Genomic DNA, 13,677 nt, shown 5'->3' on the forward strand with positions numbered 1-13,677 from the left:
GAGACTTCTTTGTGACTTGCAAGACAAGAACTTGATCCCTTCTCTGTTTTCTTCTGTCTCGGAGTGCAAACAACCAGTGTCATCCCTCAGCCTTTTAGCTTGTGATCACTTCAGTAGAAACAACCCCAAGTTATTGATTTGCTCAATATTTACAGGCCTGAAGAAATATAGCATTGAATTTAGCAGTGTGCAACAAAACACGCCTTAGTCCCCTCTGTGACTCTGATCACTTGGGATACTACTCCAAAATGCCAAAACATCAAAGTTTATTAGTAATTTTGTTATGAGAACATAAATTTCCACGACTCATTGTAGCTGACAACGAGTTTCTTTTCAAAAAGAAAAACGAGTGTCTAGCCATGTAAATTATACATCATGATTATTGAATTGCATCCAACAGTCAGAAGACATGAGTTGATGACGACTTGAAATTAAGTTTTGTTTTGTTTTCCTCCTTAGGAAATCTCTACATGGACTCCAGACAGAGCATGTCCATGATGGGCCCTCCAGGATATCCCCACATGCCTCCAATGAGCAGCACAGGTCCCACAATGACAGGTAACAACAAACAATGGAGAAAAACAAAATGGAAGGCAAATCTTCTTTGACTATTTATACACCAGTCTCTCTTCCTTCTCTCTAGGACACCATGCACAGATGAACCAGCAGCACATGCTACCCACTAGAAACTTCCAGATGCATCGCATGCCAGCTGATGACATCCAGGATGATTTTGACTGGGACTCTATTGTCTAGTCTCTAGACCTTTTTTTCTTTCTTTTTGCAACCAAAAGGGTGCCAGGAGAGGAGATGGAAGCTAGATGAAGCCAGGCTAAGCTCAAAGGCTACAGGAGGAGCAGGAAGAGGAAAAAAGATGAGGAGACCACTTTGGGTGGGATGCAGAAGAACATTTGACAAGCTTTGGAGGAAGACAGACTTCAGAGTCCTGACATTTTTACAAAAGCAAAACGTAACAAGAACACGTTACCTTGAAGACAATCGTATTTAGTGGGACATGTTAAAGTGATTGCTTACGTACTTGTCTAGAGACAAGCAGAACACATTCAAGTCCAAACCACGTGCTCCTCAGCTCCTCAGCCACCCCTGTCCCCTAGCCAGCAGCTTTCCAAAGCCCTCCCTCCCCTGACCCCTGCTCTGTAACTGTTATGTGATTTGAGCAACGTGTTCAGCTTGTAATTCTTGTGTTGACATCGGCCTCAGCTGCCTCTCGGATGAGTTTATCTCTCATCTATCTATCATCTTTCTCTCTAGAAAATAATTTCATTATATTTTTATTTTTAAAGAAACACAGGTCGTCTCTGTGAGTCACATAATGGCGCTTGTTGGTCACTTTCGGGAGAAAGTTGGCCCCACATTTGGCTGAACTGATGGTAGAGTTTGGTTTACAATAAGTGAGGTTTTGAACAGGGTGTTTAATATTAAAGCAGACTTGAAATTTAATTCACCAAGAGAAAAATTACGAGATCATGGAAATTTGTGATCCGTTGTCCTCGCCAACCAATGTGATCAGGTTCACTTTTTTTCCCTTCTTGGTTCTACGTCTCAAGATCTTTGAATGTTAGAGGAAGGAGAGAGTCAGACATTTTTCTCATTTCAAACTAACCCAGGTTCATTTGATGTTCAGGTATTCTGTTCTCTGTATTTTAGTTAACTGGTTTACAAATCTGAATTTCTTGTTAAATTTGAAGCAAATGAATATAATCAGGTTAGTCTAATGGTAAAGTTCATCTATTTTTGATGAGTAGCATATTGATCATTGAGCAAACCTCGGATAGCTTTCAGATATTCTTATATTTCCGTTAGTCTCTACAATCCAGGATCACTTTGATTCCATCTTTCAAGAAGAAAATGAATTTAAATTAACAAAACAGTACAAAATAGTTTGATCTTGTTCAGATAGTCCAGCATTTTAGAAAACATTACACAACCTTGGTTTATGAGACCATGGATCAGAGGTGTCAAACTCAATCACACAAGGGGCCTTTGTTGCAGGTCAAGTAGTCATTACATTTATTGTTCCTGTAATATTTTGACCTGAAAAGGTCAAGTTGCAGAGATTATAACTGCTTTTCTCTCACTAAAATAGTGATTCAGCTGGGCCATGAGTTTGACACATGTGCCATTGATCATTATAGATTGATTGTTAATGATCAAAAGGGTTATCATCACAGGTTGGACGTTCCATTTGAAAAGGGCAAAACTGTTTCCAAGGCTAATCTCAGTGTTTATTGTCACTCCCGTTATTTAACTTGTGGATATTTTCTTTTTCTTCTCATCATTTTGTTGTGATGGTTTGATAGCGTTAGATTTTGCTATTATACAATCATAACAGAGTGAGAAATGTACTCATGATGCAGTACATGATGAGGGTGTGAGTGTATATGTGGTTTGATTTTATTTTAACTTCAGAGCCATGATTGATTGTGGCAATTCTTTTAATGCGACATGTATCAATTAGCACAAAATGCAGATGCACACTTTTTGAGACATGCATTTTTTGTGGGAAGGGTCTCTTAAGCACAGAACAAGGAGATCAGTGGTTCTGGAAACCTGTCCTCTGACTTGTAACAAGTGGCTTCTCAATCAGACAGGTGCTGAACATAGAGACACTTAATAACTGCCCTTTGCACACTTAGACCTTAAATTGATTAGAACTATTTTAAAGATGCAAAGCACCTCCCGGATCTCAAAAGCGAGCCACCCACGTACACGTTTAGTCTTTTATACATTCACTCTCAGGCTGTCTGATGCCTGCAGGCAGTCGTAAGCAACATTTAATGATTAAAAGGATTGTTTCTGTTCTGCAATACTGCTGAACTGTCTGTGGTGCTTTGCATCTATGGTACTCTTTGTACTTGTTAAAAGGAATAGGTTTGCACTTTCAGGAATGCACTTATTTTCTTTCTTGCCAGAAAGATTGTTACCACTCATTTCTATAGAGTAAATGTAAAGATACAGCCTGTTAGCATTAAGACTGGAACCAGAGGAGCAGCTAGCTCAGTGCAATACGGCCAGATGGAGCCAGCGTAGCTGTTCGGCTCTATTTTCAGTCTCTTGTGTTAAATTGTTTGCTGGCTGTAGATTTGTATTGACCCTACAGTAACAACACTAATATTGAACTTCTCATTCAACAAGAAAGCAAATAAGCGTTTTCGCCAAAATGTCAAACTATTCTTTGAAGATTATTTAGAAGCAGGAGAGTCAAGTGTTAACGGTAGTTTTTATTTCAAAATTTGAATGACAATCATAAAAGATTTTTTGTTATTGTGAGAAAAGGCACTTTTCATTTCCCAAACAAATGTTTTACTGGTCATTAGAGCCCCATTTGTTTCCACATTTGGACACAGTTTCTTTAAATGTTAAAATGACCCAGCTTCATTCACTAAATATTCTGCTGGATGAAGTCTGCTGATCATACTGCCATTCGTTTTTATATTTCCATTCTAATAGTTTTGTTCTCTTTTACTTGTCTACTCCTGCTTCATTCTGCAATGTTTTGTTTTTTGTTTGCGATTGCTGTTGTATGCGCCTGTGGATATTCTACTAGGAGTTTTTACAGTTTTGCTCAACTGCCAGAATCTCTTTATAAGTGCTCAGATCTGATACTTAGCCAATTGAGTGACCCAAATCATGACTTTTAGGAGAGAGTGGGCCAAAGGACTGCATCCTGAAGAAAAAAATGAAGAGTGTCAGTGTGTTTTCACTAGGACTCTTTTGTCCTGATATGTCCTTAGTCGGCATGAAGGTGACTTGTTTCAGCTCTTCCAGGTGAAGACTGACACACAAGCTATTCTTGAGTAAAACAGCCCATGGAAAGCAAAAGATGAACTGACAGATGTGGCTAAATCACAATCACAAGTTTGTGTGTGTGTGTGTGTGTGTGTGTGTGCGTGTGCGTGTGCGTGTGTGTGCGTACATACGTACGTACGTCTGTGGGTGTGTTTGCTTTTGTGAATTTAAGGTCTTTTTTTTTCAATAGACAAATGACATTTTTAAATTCCAGTTGACATGTACCTGCCAGAGAGATTACTATTAGAAGGAAAAAGATTTTAGAAAAAAGTTACAATATGGGAGAGAGCTGCCAACAAGTACTGCTGATTGGGGCCTATTTTATTCAGTGCTGGTGTGTTGTTGTGCTTGTACATAAGTGTCTTTTCAATCATCCATTTTTCCTCTTGGGGGTGGGGTGTAAAGGCAGGGGTGGGTCTTATTCATGATAGAGAGGAGGTAAAAGAATAGAGTATTTTGTTATTGTCCAATCAGAGGGTGACAGTATGTATATATCTATATTGTATATATGTGATGAAAATGCGTTGGCTTTTTGTGTGACACTACCTTTTAACTGTACTATGGTTCTACATTCAGTGTTTCAGTGTTGATAATATATATTTGGTTTGTGTTTTTATTTTTCAGTCATTTTTTTATTTTGTCTTTGTCATTTCTTGTATTTTATTTCCTTCTATTTGTCCTTTTATTTGTTTATTGCACGGTTTATTACTTTTGTTGTCCAACGAGGTGACACAGCTACTCTTTGTATTCGTTTAGTGCTGTAAAATAACTCGAGTGTTATTAGAAATGTCTATACCACCGCCCACCCCACCCCCTTCCCCAATATGCATGAATGGCACTTAAAGAAATAAAATATGGTAACTTCACTGTGGATTAATGTACTGTTTGAGCTTTGTTCCTGAAGACCGCCTCTAATATTAGATAACAGGATATTTCAGTCAAATCTTCAGTGTCATATTTTAAATATGCCAAGAACACATTTTAATATCAAACCCCTCAAACAGTAAATATTAATAAAACTCATTAAGATGGTTTGAATCACTTTCTAGGTCATAGTAGGATTACGCTATCCAATCAATTGTTTACACAACTTACACAGAAAAACAAATATACAGTCAAACCTCGGTTTTCGAACGCTTCTGTTCTCGACCAAATCGGTTTTCGACCAGAAAATCTGAGAATTTTACGTCTCTGAATTCGAACAAAATTCCGCTCTCGTCCAAACCGAAAGAAGCCGAGCGTACCTGAATGTGACTCACTCTGGAGCCGAGCGAACTCGAATGCCCAGGATGCTTCCTCCGTAGCGCATTCGTGTTCAAAGTTCAATAGGATATCTATTATTAAAATAAAACACAGCGTCTATTTCTACCCCTTTTTATTTATGGTAAACGGTATATAGTGCAGTTTATGGTGTAAACCAAAAGAAGCCGAGCGTACCTGAACACGACTCACTCAGGAGCCGAGCAAACTGCCCAGGATGCTTCCTCCGTAGCGCATTCATGTTCAAAGTTCGATAGGATATCTTTTATTAAAATAAAACAGTGTCTATTTCTACCCCTTTTTATTCATGGTAAACAGTATAGAGTGCAGTTTATGGTGTAAAATAGTAAAAAAAAAACTTGGAAAAAGTTGTTTTTTAGAGTTGGAACAGATTAAAATTATTTACATTAATTATAATGGGGAAAATAGTTTCGGATTTCAAACAACTCGCTTTTCGAACAGCCTTCTGGAACGGATTATGTTCGAAAACCGAGGGTTGATTGTATATACGAATTAGAATAGTATACACATGACCAAATTAATCATTTTGATTTTTTTCCCCTGCAGACAACATTCTTTTCTGGCAACTTTCTGTTGACTATTAAACAGGAGTGGGTCGTCAGGGCCAGCAAAGCCTTCTCTGCTGGCCTAACATAAACAGAAATTATAATATTTATGATAAAAGTTAATTATATTTTAATACATTTTCCTTTATATATATATATATATATATATATATATATATATATATATATATATATATATATATATATATATATAAAAACAGACACACATTAGGATATAATATGACATAGGCCAGCACTGGGTCAGTGTTCTATTTTTAGATTTACTCTTAGATCCCTGAGCTATTTTGGCTGTTTTTTGGTACATTTGATATTTGTCTATATACCACATTAAAAATTATTTTAATTATTAAATTATCATATGAAGAGATAGTTCTTATTTCCCTATAACTTACTAAATTGCCATATTGAGGCAAAATAGTCACGCACAGTCAATTCCAAAAATGGAAAAAATTGTATTTTATTGCACATAAAAACCAAAAACATACTTATCGAATTGATTTTGAGCTCCAAAAAGGTTGCCATAGGCGTCTAACATAGCTATATACAGTTTGTGTCACTTATTCCACTCTTCAAAGGAGTTTGTTGGGTCACAATAGACACAGTCAAATTCAAAAATGGAACAAATCGTATTTTATTGTACATAAAAACCAAAACCATTCTCATCAATTTGATTTTGAACTCAAAAAGGTTTGCCATAGGCGTCTAACATAACTATATACAGTTTGTCACTTATGCCACTCTTCCAAGTTTTTCAAAATAAAACACAGTGCCAGGTGAAATGTACAAATCACGAGACATGTTTGCATCACATGACAAAATGCACGAATTGCGAGACATGTTCGAATCACATGAACACATGCATCCCCGATTGCACAGCGGCGACTATACGGACAGAAACACGGCGCCTGCCATCTGATTGTACCAATAAAAGCCATTTGAACCTCTTGTCTTAGATCAAATGTAAACAGTCATATCTTCGGTTTTAACGGGGTCAATCAGCTCAAAATAAAAAAACTGGAAGACAGTTTCACATCTATACTGTCTCGTAAACATGCGCACAGCAATCCATGTGACAGACTTTATTTGTTACGAATGGTTAAGAAACATCATGTGATCTGAACACGGGGTTGCGATCATGCAATAAGGGTTAAAGAGTTTTGATCCAATCAGAATTTAGCTACCTTGTGTTGCCAAGTTCAATGAAATCTGCCCAGGTCTTTCAGAATCTCAAATGCAGGCCTCCCTGCACTGTGAGAAAATGGGCACGTATGGTTAATAGACAGACGCAATAGCCAATCAGATTACGAGTTGGCCTTCTAGGACCTGCTAGCTAGCCCACGTTGTCCTGACATGTACATTTCCTGTGATTGAATACTCACTCTGCGAAGACGGCGCTATGCAGATCATAAGAGTCAGGTTACTACTAGAGTGTAGAGCTTTAGGAGAAGTCTGCACGCGTTTTGAATCTGAAAAACCCACTTGTTCTTTGCTGCCACAATGGCTGAAGGAGGACAAAATGAAGATTTGGTTGCCAATATAAACACAACGCCATTTTCAAGACGCACATTTGAAGAGAAGTTATCTCTTTTGAAACAAGAGAGACTGGAAAGACGCACTTTCAGCGCTGGCATCCATGTCAATAGAAAAGGATTTGCTACTGGAATTAAAACGCACAAATAAACTGTACAACCAAGTCATCAAAGTGTTTATGAGGAAAGAGAGGAGAATGGATTTTGTGTTTAAATAAGCCATTTGAACAGCTGTTTTGGTGAGTACAAGCATTTTATTTGTTAATTTTTTATATTTAAAAGAGACTTGTTTCATTATAATGCCATCACTGCTGGAAAATAGCCCATTTTATACATGATAGAGGTGATGCAACATCTAGTAATGTGTTAGTATATTTCTGTATTTTGTTTCTCTAGCTGTGGTGTCATAAGTGATGATCATTTCAGTCGGTTTTGTTCTGAGATGTAGTTGTGTGACGTCTATAAAGGTGTGGCCGCAGGTTTATTCAGCGTGAGTGACAATAAAAGGAGATGCCCCTTTAGAAGTGATGGTTTTTGTCAGTCAGTCCTGAACGCTACATTGTTGCAGCATTGGGAGCCGCTTACAGTATTATGGGATGTATTCATGCAAGTTTGCCTAAGTATAACATCACTGAAGGCCTAAGTGTGAAATGCACGGCCCGCCACTTCTATTAAACAACCATTAATGTAAATTTTAACATTGGTTCTGAGAACTCTTTGATTAATCCACATGTTTCTTTTTTGCTGTTGTCAGATGTCTGTAGGTGTCATTGCCAGATCATTACAGTCATCTTTCATCTGTAATCGTTGCTGCTCCCATGCGTGCAACGGAAATTTCTTAGTTGATGAGATAGTATATACTTTATTAATCCTGAAGGAAATTCAAAATATCATCTGCTCACAAAAAAATACATAAATACACTTAACAGTAGCTGACACAGATTAAAAGACATTGCATAATTACATAAATACACATAACATAAATAGAAGCATAGGAACATCGAAGAATTATAAGAAAAAGCGTAAGAATAAGTGGATGAACAGAACTATGGACTGACACCAAGGACCCCCACAAAGTATCCCCACAGTGCATTCTGCCTTCACCCCCCCTCCCCCCCTCTATCCCTTCTTGGCAGATCTTGATGACACTGCAGCTTCAGCATACCCCCAGTAAACTAAACCCATGCAATATTGCTTCCTAGGACAACTACATTAATCATTCCTTTTTGACAACTAACTATTGATAATGAAAATAATTTCTTTACTAGGACAAACCGGGAAAATCTTGCACAGACCAATAGCATATAGAAAAACAAAAATGAGCCGGGTAAATCAAGTCAACTAAGGAAACGTGTAGAAAGCTGATTTTTATAAGTACTTAATTCCATGCATTTTGAGAAGCATTCCTTGTTGGACAGTTGATCCAAGGTAGGGAATCACCCGTAGAGACATTCATATGATCTCAGTCAGCTCCTCTCATTACCGCGCCCAACCCGCTATGCCCATGTGGCATGTCTCTTAACATGTGTCCATACAGACATCCCCCCTGTGTGTTTCATTCCTGCAGGATATTCCTTCACAGTCAGAGCACTGGTTTCATTACTGCATTGGAGAGTTTGGATTTTGCTGGACTCTAATGAAAGAACTCAGTCAAGATGAACAGCATGCTCAAAGCTTCATCTCTTCAGTTGCTGGTGCTGTTCCTAAATATTCAGCTTTGCTCATCTTTACCAATATGTAAGTCGTGCATTTTGTTACAATCTTGTAGTGTTTTTTTTATTAAACAAATACCAATGAATAAGAAATTCCTAAATAACCATTACCTGGAATTACTGAGCACCTACACAGACAAATTCCTAAATGGTTCAAAGCTACCACAATATAGTATCATTTCATTTATATCATATGTCATACAGGCTGCAAACATAATTCAGACACATTTTGTTGAACGTAATTGTTATTTTTTGCGTTAAACTTCTTTTTAGAGTTGCATGATAAGTAGATGTGAGTCAATAGAAGCTAAGACAGAAAGAGCAAATGTTGCTTTAGGTGTTTTCAACCTATGCATAAAAAAAAATAGTGTATTTAGTTTTGGAACTGAACTCAGTCACCCACAAAAATCGAGAATAACACTCATGTGTTACAAAGCATTGGCAACAACCAAATATATCTCAAAATACTTTCATGGCCTGTTAAATAACACGCCTGCTCCTGTTGGTATTTCACTCAAAATAAGAGCCCAAAATTAAACTTGGATCACCTGATATGTTTGTCTTCTAAACTGTTACATAATGACCCATCATTAGGTGGGATGCCATTTTCAGTTAACCCACATTTACCCACATTGAGGGACATTTACCATTTAGTTTCAAGGTGCTACTAGGTTTGGGTTTTAGAAACTCTCATATACTGTATATGACCTTTAGTTTTTAGAATCTTTCACATTACAAGTGCCTTAAAGTTTAAACCGATATACAGTAGTACATGTTGACAATCTGATCTCATTCGAATGTACAAGATTTATTTAGCAACAAATCAAAATAATAGCACTGCAAGAATAAATCAACATCATCAACAAATATATGTACAGTACACATGCACTGTTGATGCATTGGAAAGTTGTTGAATGTCTAACTTCAATTACAGATTCCAAAGTTTTTCACTCATCCGTTGTTGCTGAAGAACGAGGTCCAGAAGAGCTTTCCTCAGTAACTGAGAACCACAGTCACTTTATAGAGAGGGAAGAATTTGTTGAGGAGAAATGCATTCCAATTGTTGCAGGGGAAGTGATTCTATCTTCTGAAGAATCACCTTCTAAAGACGGCATTCCAGTTCTTTCAAAAGAGCGACAACTGATTTCCATTGAGGATCAGGTTTATAATAATGCTGATGAAGCTGTGTCCCAGGAATCATCAGATCAGAAGTGTTTACCTGGAACTCCACAAGAATGTTTAGAGGAAGACAATGCCCCTCTTAAAGCTGACTCTGTAGACTCGTCTCAGGATGGAACTACAGAGGAATTATCCCCACCTGCAGCTGTGGAAAATGAGTCTCCATCAATCCCACTCATTTCTTTAGGAGTCTCAGTAGTCAAAACAGCAGAAACAGGAAATACAGAAGAAACCATTAAAGACCTTATGGTCCTTGATTCCAGTACTGAAGTTGAAGAAAAACCAGAGAATTTTGTTGATCAAGTCCCTGCAGAATATGGGCCACAGGAGAAAAGTCAATGGGAACCTGCTGCAGGGGGAAAGGCACCAGAGGAATTATCCCCTAAAGAACTTGCTGATATCCTCACTGTGGAGTTGGAGGAACAGGAGCCAGGTCACGAGGAACAAGACAAAACAGTCCTTATCACTTTGTCAGAAACAACAAATGAGCAAGCTCCTCAGAAACGTGGTAAAGATGAAGAGGAAGCAGGTTCCCCAAATGTGGAAGAAAACCATGAAGTTAATGAACAATTTCTACTCATGACATTGGATGAAGAGGAAAAGGTACTCTTTCCTACAGGAGGTCAAGTGGAGCTAACTGTAGAACAAAGGGAACCACCAGTGTCAATCACAGAAGATCCAGTTGTCTCTAATCATTTGTTCCTCGCTGAAGAGCAAGAAAAGGAAGAACAAGTCAGAGAAGAATCAATCAATGAGTCAGGCTCTGACTTTCCTGACACTCATCCTTTGAACCCTGCTGAAGAGGAGCAGCAACAGGAAGAGCAAATAAAAGAACAATTAATCGAAGTTTCAACATCACAAGCTCCATTTTCTTTGCATCGTGTTGAGGAAGAGGCAGAAGAACAAGACGAAGATCCAATAGAAGATCCAGCCCCACAAGCTCCAGCTGTCACTGTTCCTTTGTACCCTACTGAGGAAGAGTCATTAGAACAATATGAAGATTCCATGGAGGATCCGTCCCCAGAAGCTCCAGTTGTCATTGTTCTTTTGTACCCTGCTGAGGAAGAGACAGAAGAACAAGATGAAGATTCAATGGAAGATCCAGCCTCAGATAATCCAGTTGTCGCTGTTCCTTTGTACCCTGCTGAAGATGACTCACAGCGGGAGGAACAAGTTGAAGAATCTATTTCCAATCCACAGCAACAAACAGAAATGGGAGCCACAGGGGTGTCTACTCCTGCAGTCCAAGACAGAAATGTTGAACAGGATGTGGATATTAATGAAGAATCTTTTCTTAAAATACCAGACAAAGAACAATCTTTTGTCCACCTACTAACAGAACTTGACACAGAAAACAGAAATAAAGAGGAACCAGTGATAAACAAAACAGCAACAGACAAACCTGCTGTCCCCAATCTATTGGAACCTACTACTAAGAAAACAGCTTCAGAAGACCCGATCCTCATAGTAACTCTTGAGGATCTAACGGACAATGAGTCAAAGCACATGTCAGAAGAATTTTTTGTCCAATTAGAAGCAGCCCTGGACGAGGACACAGCTCAGGAGAAGGAAGCAGGTATCAGTGATGCTGACATACTTGGAAAACCTGAGACTGAGATCACAGAATCAGCAGCGCATCAAGGTGAGGTAGTCCAGTACAGGGTCCTGTTACACCACCTAACGCTTCACAGCTCCTGTCCCAGTTGTCATTAGAACCATTTTCAGACGGGCATTGTGCAGCAGCGACAAAATGACTTCACTTTGGTGTGTGTGTTCAAACTGGATCAGCTCAAAGTGTCGCAGTGCAGCTGTTCTTACATAAAGACACACAACAAACATCAACATCAAGCCTGAACCTGATGTTTTCAATTTCTAGTTTTGCGTTCTTCTGTACTTGCTCTTCAAATAATGACCTTCCTGTTGCAGATCCAGATCCCAGGGAAGGTTTCACACTTGAACCTTAACAGTATTGCTGTGTCACACCAGTTTCACAACACTGGATCCAGACACAATGTGAACAGATGTCTGTTTGTCTGCTGTTATGACCTTACAAGACATCACAGAGGTGGAACAAACTGATGCCCCATTATCACTTCATTACCTTCAATGGCAGTTGATGGTGCTGATGTGTTCAAACAAATTAGCATACCCTTGTTGCCTGTGAGGTACTGCATCTTCTGCTGTAAGAGTATTTACTCTGAAATGGAACTAAATGTCCCTGAAAACAGTTTTTTTTCCAATCTGAAAATGGCTACTGATGCAGATGCAGGATTACTGCTCCTGTGGAAGGTGATTATTACAGTACAGGATGTTAAAAACAAATATTTAAGTTTTTAAAGTTGTAGTATAGATAGAAAATTGGTAAGAATAATCTTGAACTTCTTTTAATTTGTTGTTTTATTTAATATTTCACTGTCTTATTAATGTGTCGCTGCCACATTTGGGCTATATTCAGAATATCCAGTGGGACAGGGCCTCCCTCCAAAGGGCTCAACAGTGCTGTGAAGACATGTTCATGACTGCTTAATAGATCACAATGAGAAAAGTTAAATGTCACTGCATTCAGTAATTATGTGTGTAAATCTCACTAATGACAGTATTGGTGTCCCAGTTCCAGTGAACAGAGGGGCGGTGCTCGGTGCAGCACTGTTCACATTGATATCTTTTATCAGCTTGGCATTTGTCTGGATTGCTGTATCTAAGAGACTGCGCTAGATGCAAGTAAGTTCAACACAATGTCTGAATCTATACTTAATTTTGAAATGATTTAGTTCCTTGTCATAGCACAGTTGACATACTCTATATAATACATTGCTATTAATTATTTCTCTTTTAGGAGGACACTGATAAGAAGATTGAGAAAGACAATCGTAGCTTGAAGCACTGAGAAGAACAAGGTTCTCTGAATTGGACTTTTTACTTATTAAAAGTTCAAATTCTACAATTTCTTCAGAAATGGAAGGAAAGACAGGCTCTCTACTAATATCAGCAATAATATTCTGCCGTAAAAGTGCTTTTAATATTCTTCATACCTTAAATAAAGAAATATCAGCAAGTAACGAGGTGACAATATTTATGAAACATTGTCATGTTTGTTGAGGTGAAGCAAACAAACTATTTTATATGTATTTGGGTCAAAGACAGGTGCCTTGTGGTGTTTTCTTGTATACAAACAATTTTTGTTGTAATTTGGGAAGTATTATGTATAAATTTGTGGATACATTTCATTTTCCTAAAAAATTGCAAATGACCATTTACAATATATACTAACGCATCAGTTAATAGATTTCTATCCTTGTCTTTACGTGTGGATCAGCAGATTAGACTGAAACCACAGCTTATCAAATGTAATTTTTTTTTAAAAACAACAACAACCAAAAAGTCCTTTTGCAAAGTATTAAAAATAAAAATATATATAAATGTAGGAATCTGATTCTTCATCCACGCGAGATTTTATCAGGTTCTGCGTGTCCTCCCTTCCCCCCAAATTCTCGAAATAATGTGTTGTGTTGTGGTTTTTAATGTGTCCCGCTGACATAAAAACAAATAGAGACATTCCATTGTATTGATCACCGGTGCTACTAATGGTCAAACACTCCA

General features: G+C 38.0%; 1 protein-coding gene across 1 annotated transcript in view; it reads left to right on the forward strand.

Annotated features, from left to right (window-relative positions):
- Positions 1 to 4,675, forward strand: part of foxj3 (forkhead box J3) — a 102,906-nt gene extending 98,231 nt beyond the window's left edge. Inside the window, exons 11-12 of the mRNA XM_068315104.1 lie at positions 460 to 558; positions 644 to 4,675. Of these exons, the coding sequence (XP_068171205.1) occupies positions 460 to 558; positions 644 to 756 (212 nt within the window). The 3' untranslated portion in view covers positions 757 to 4,675. The remainder of the gene's footprint in view (positions 1 to 459; positions 559 to 643) is intronic.
- The last annotated feature ends 9,002 nt before the right edge of the window (positions 4,676 to 13,677 follow it).

The sequence above is a fragment of the Antennarius striatus genome, chromosome 5, assembly GCF_040054535.1.
Source record: "Antennarius striatus isolate MH-2024 chromosome 5, ASM4005453v1, whole genome shotgun sequence".
NCBI lineage: Eukaryota > Metazoa > Chordata > Actinopteri > Lophiiformes > Antennariidae > Antennarius > Antennarius striatus.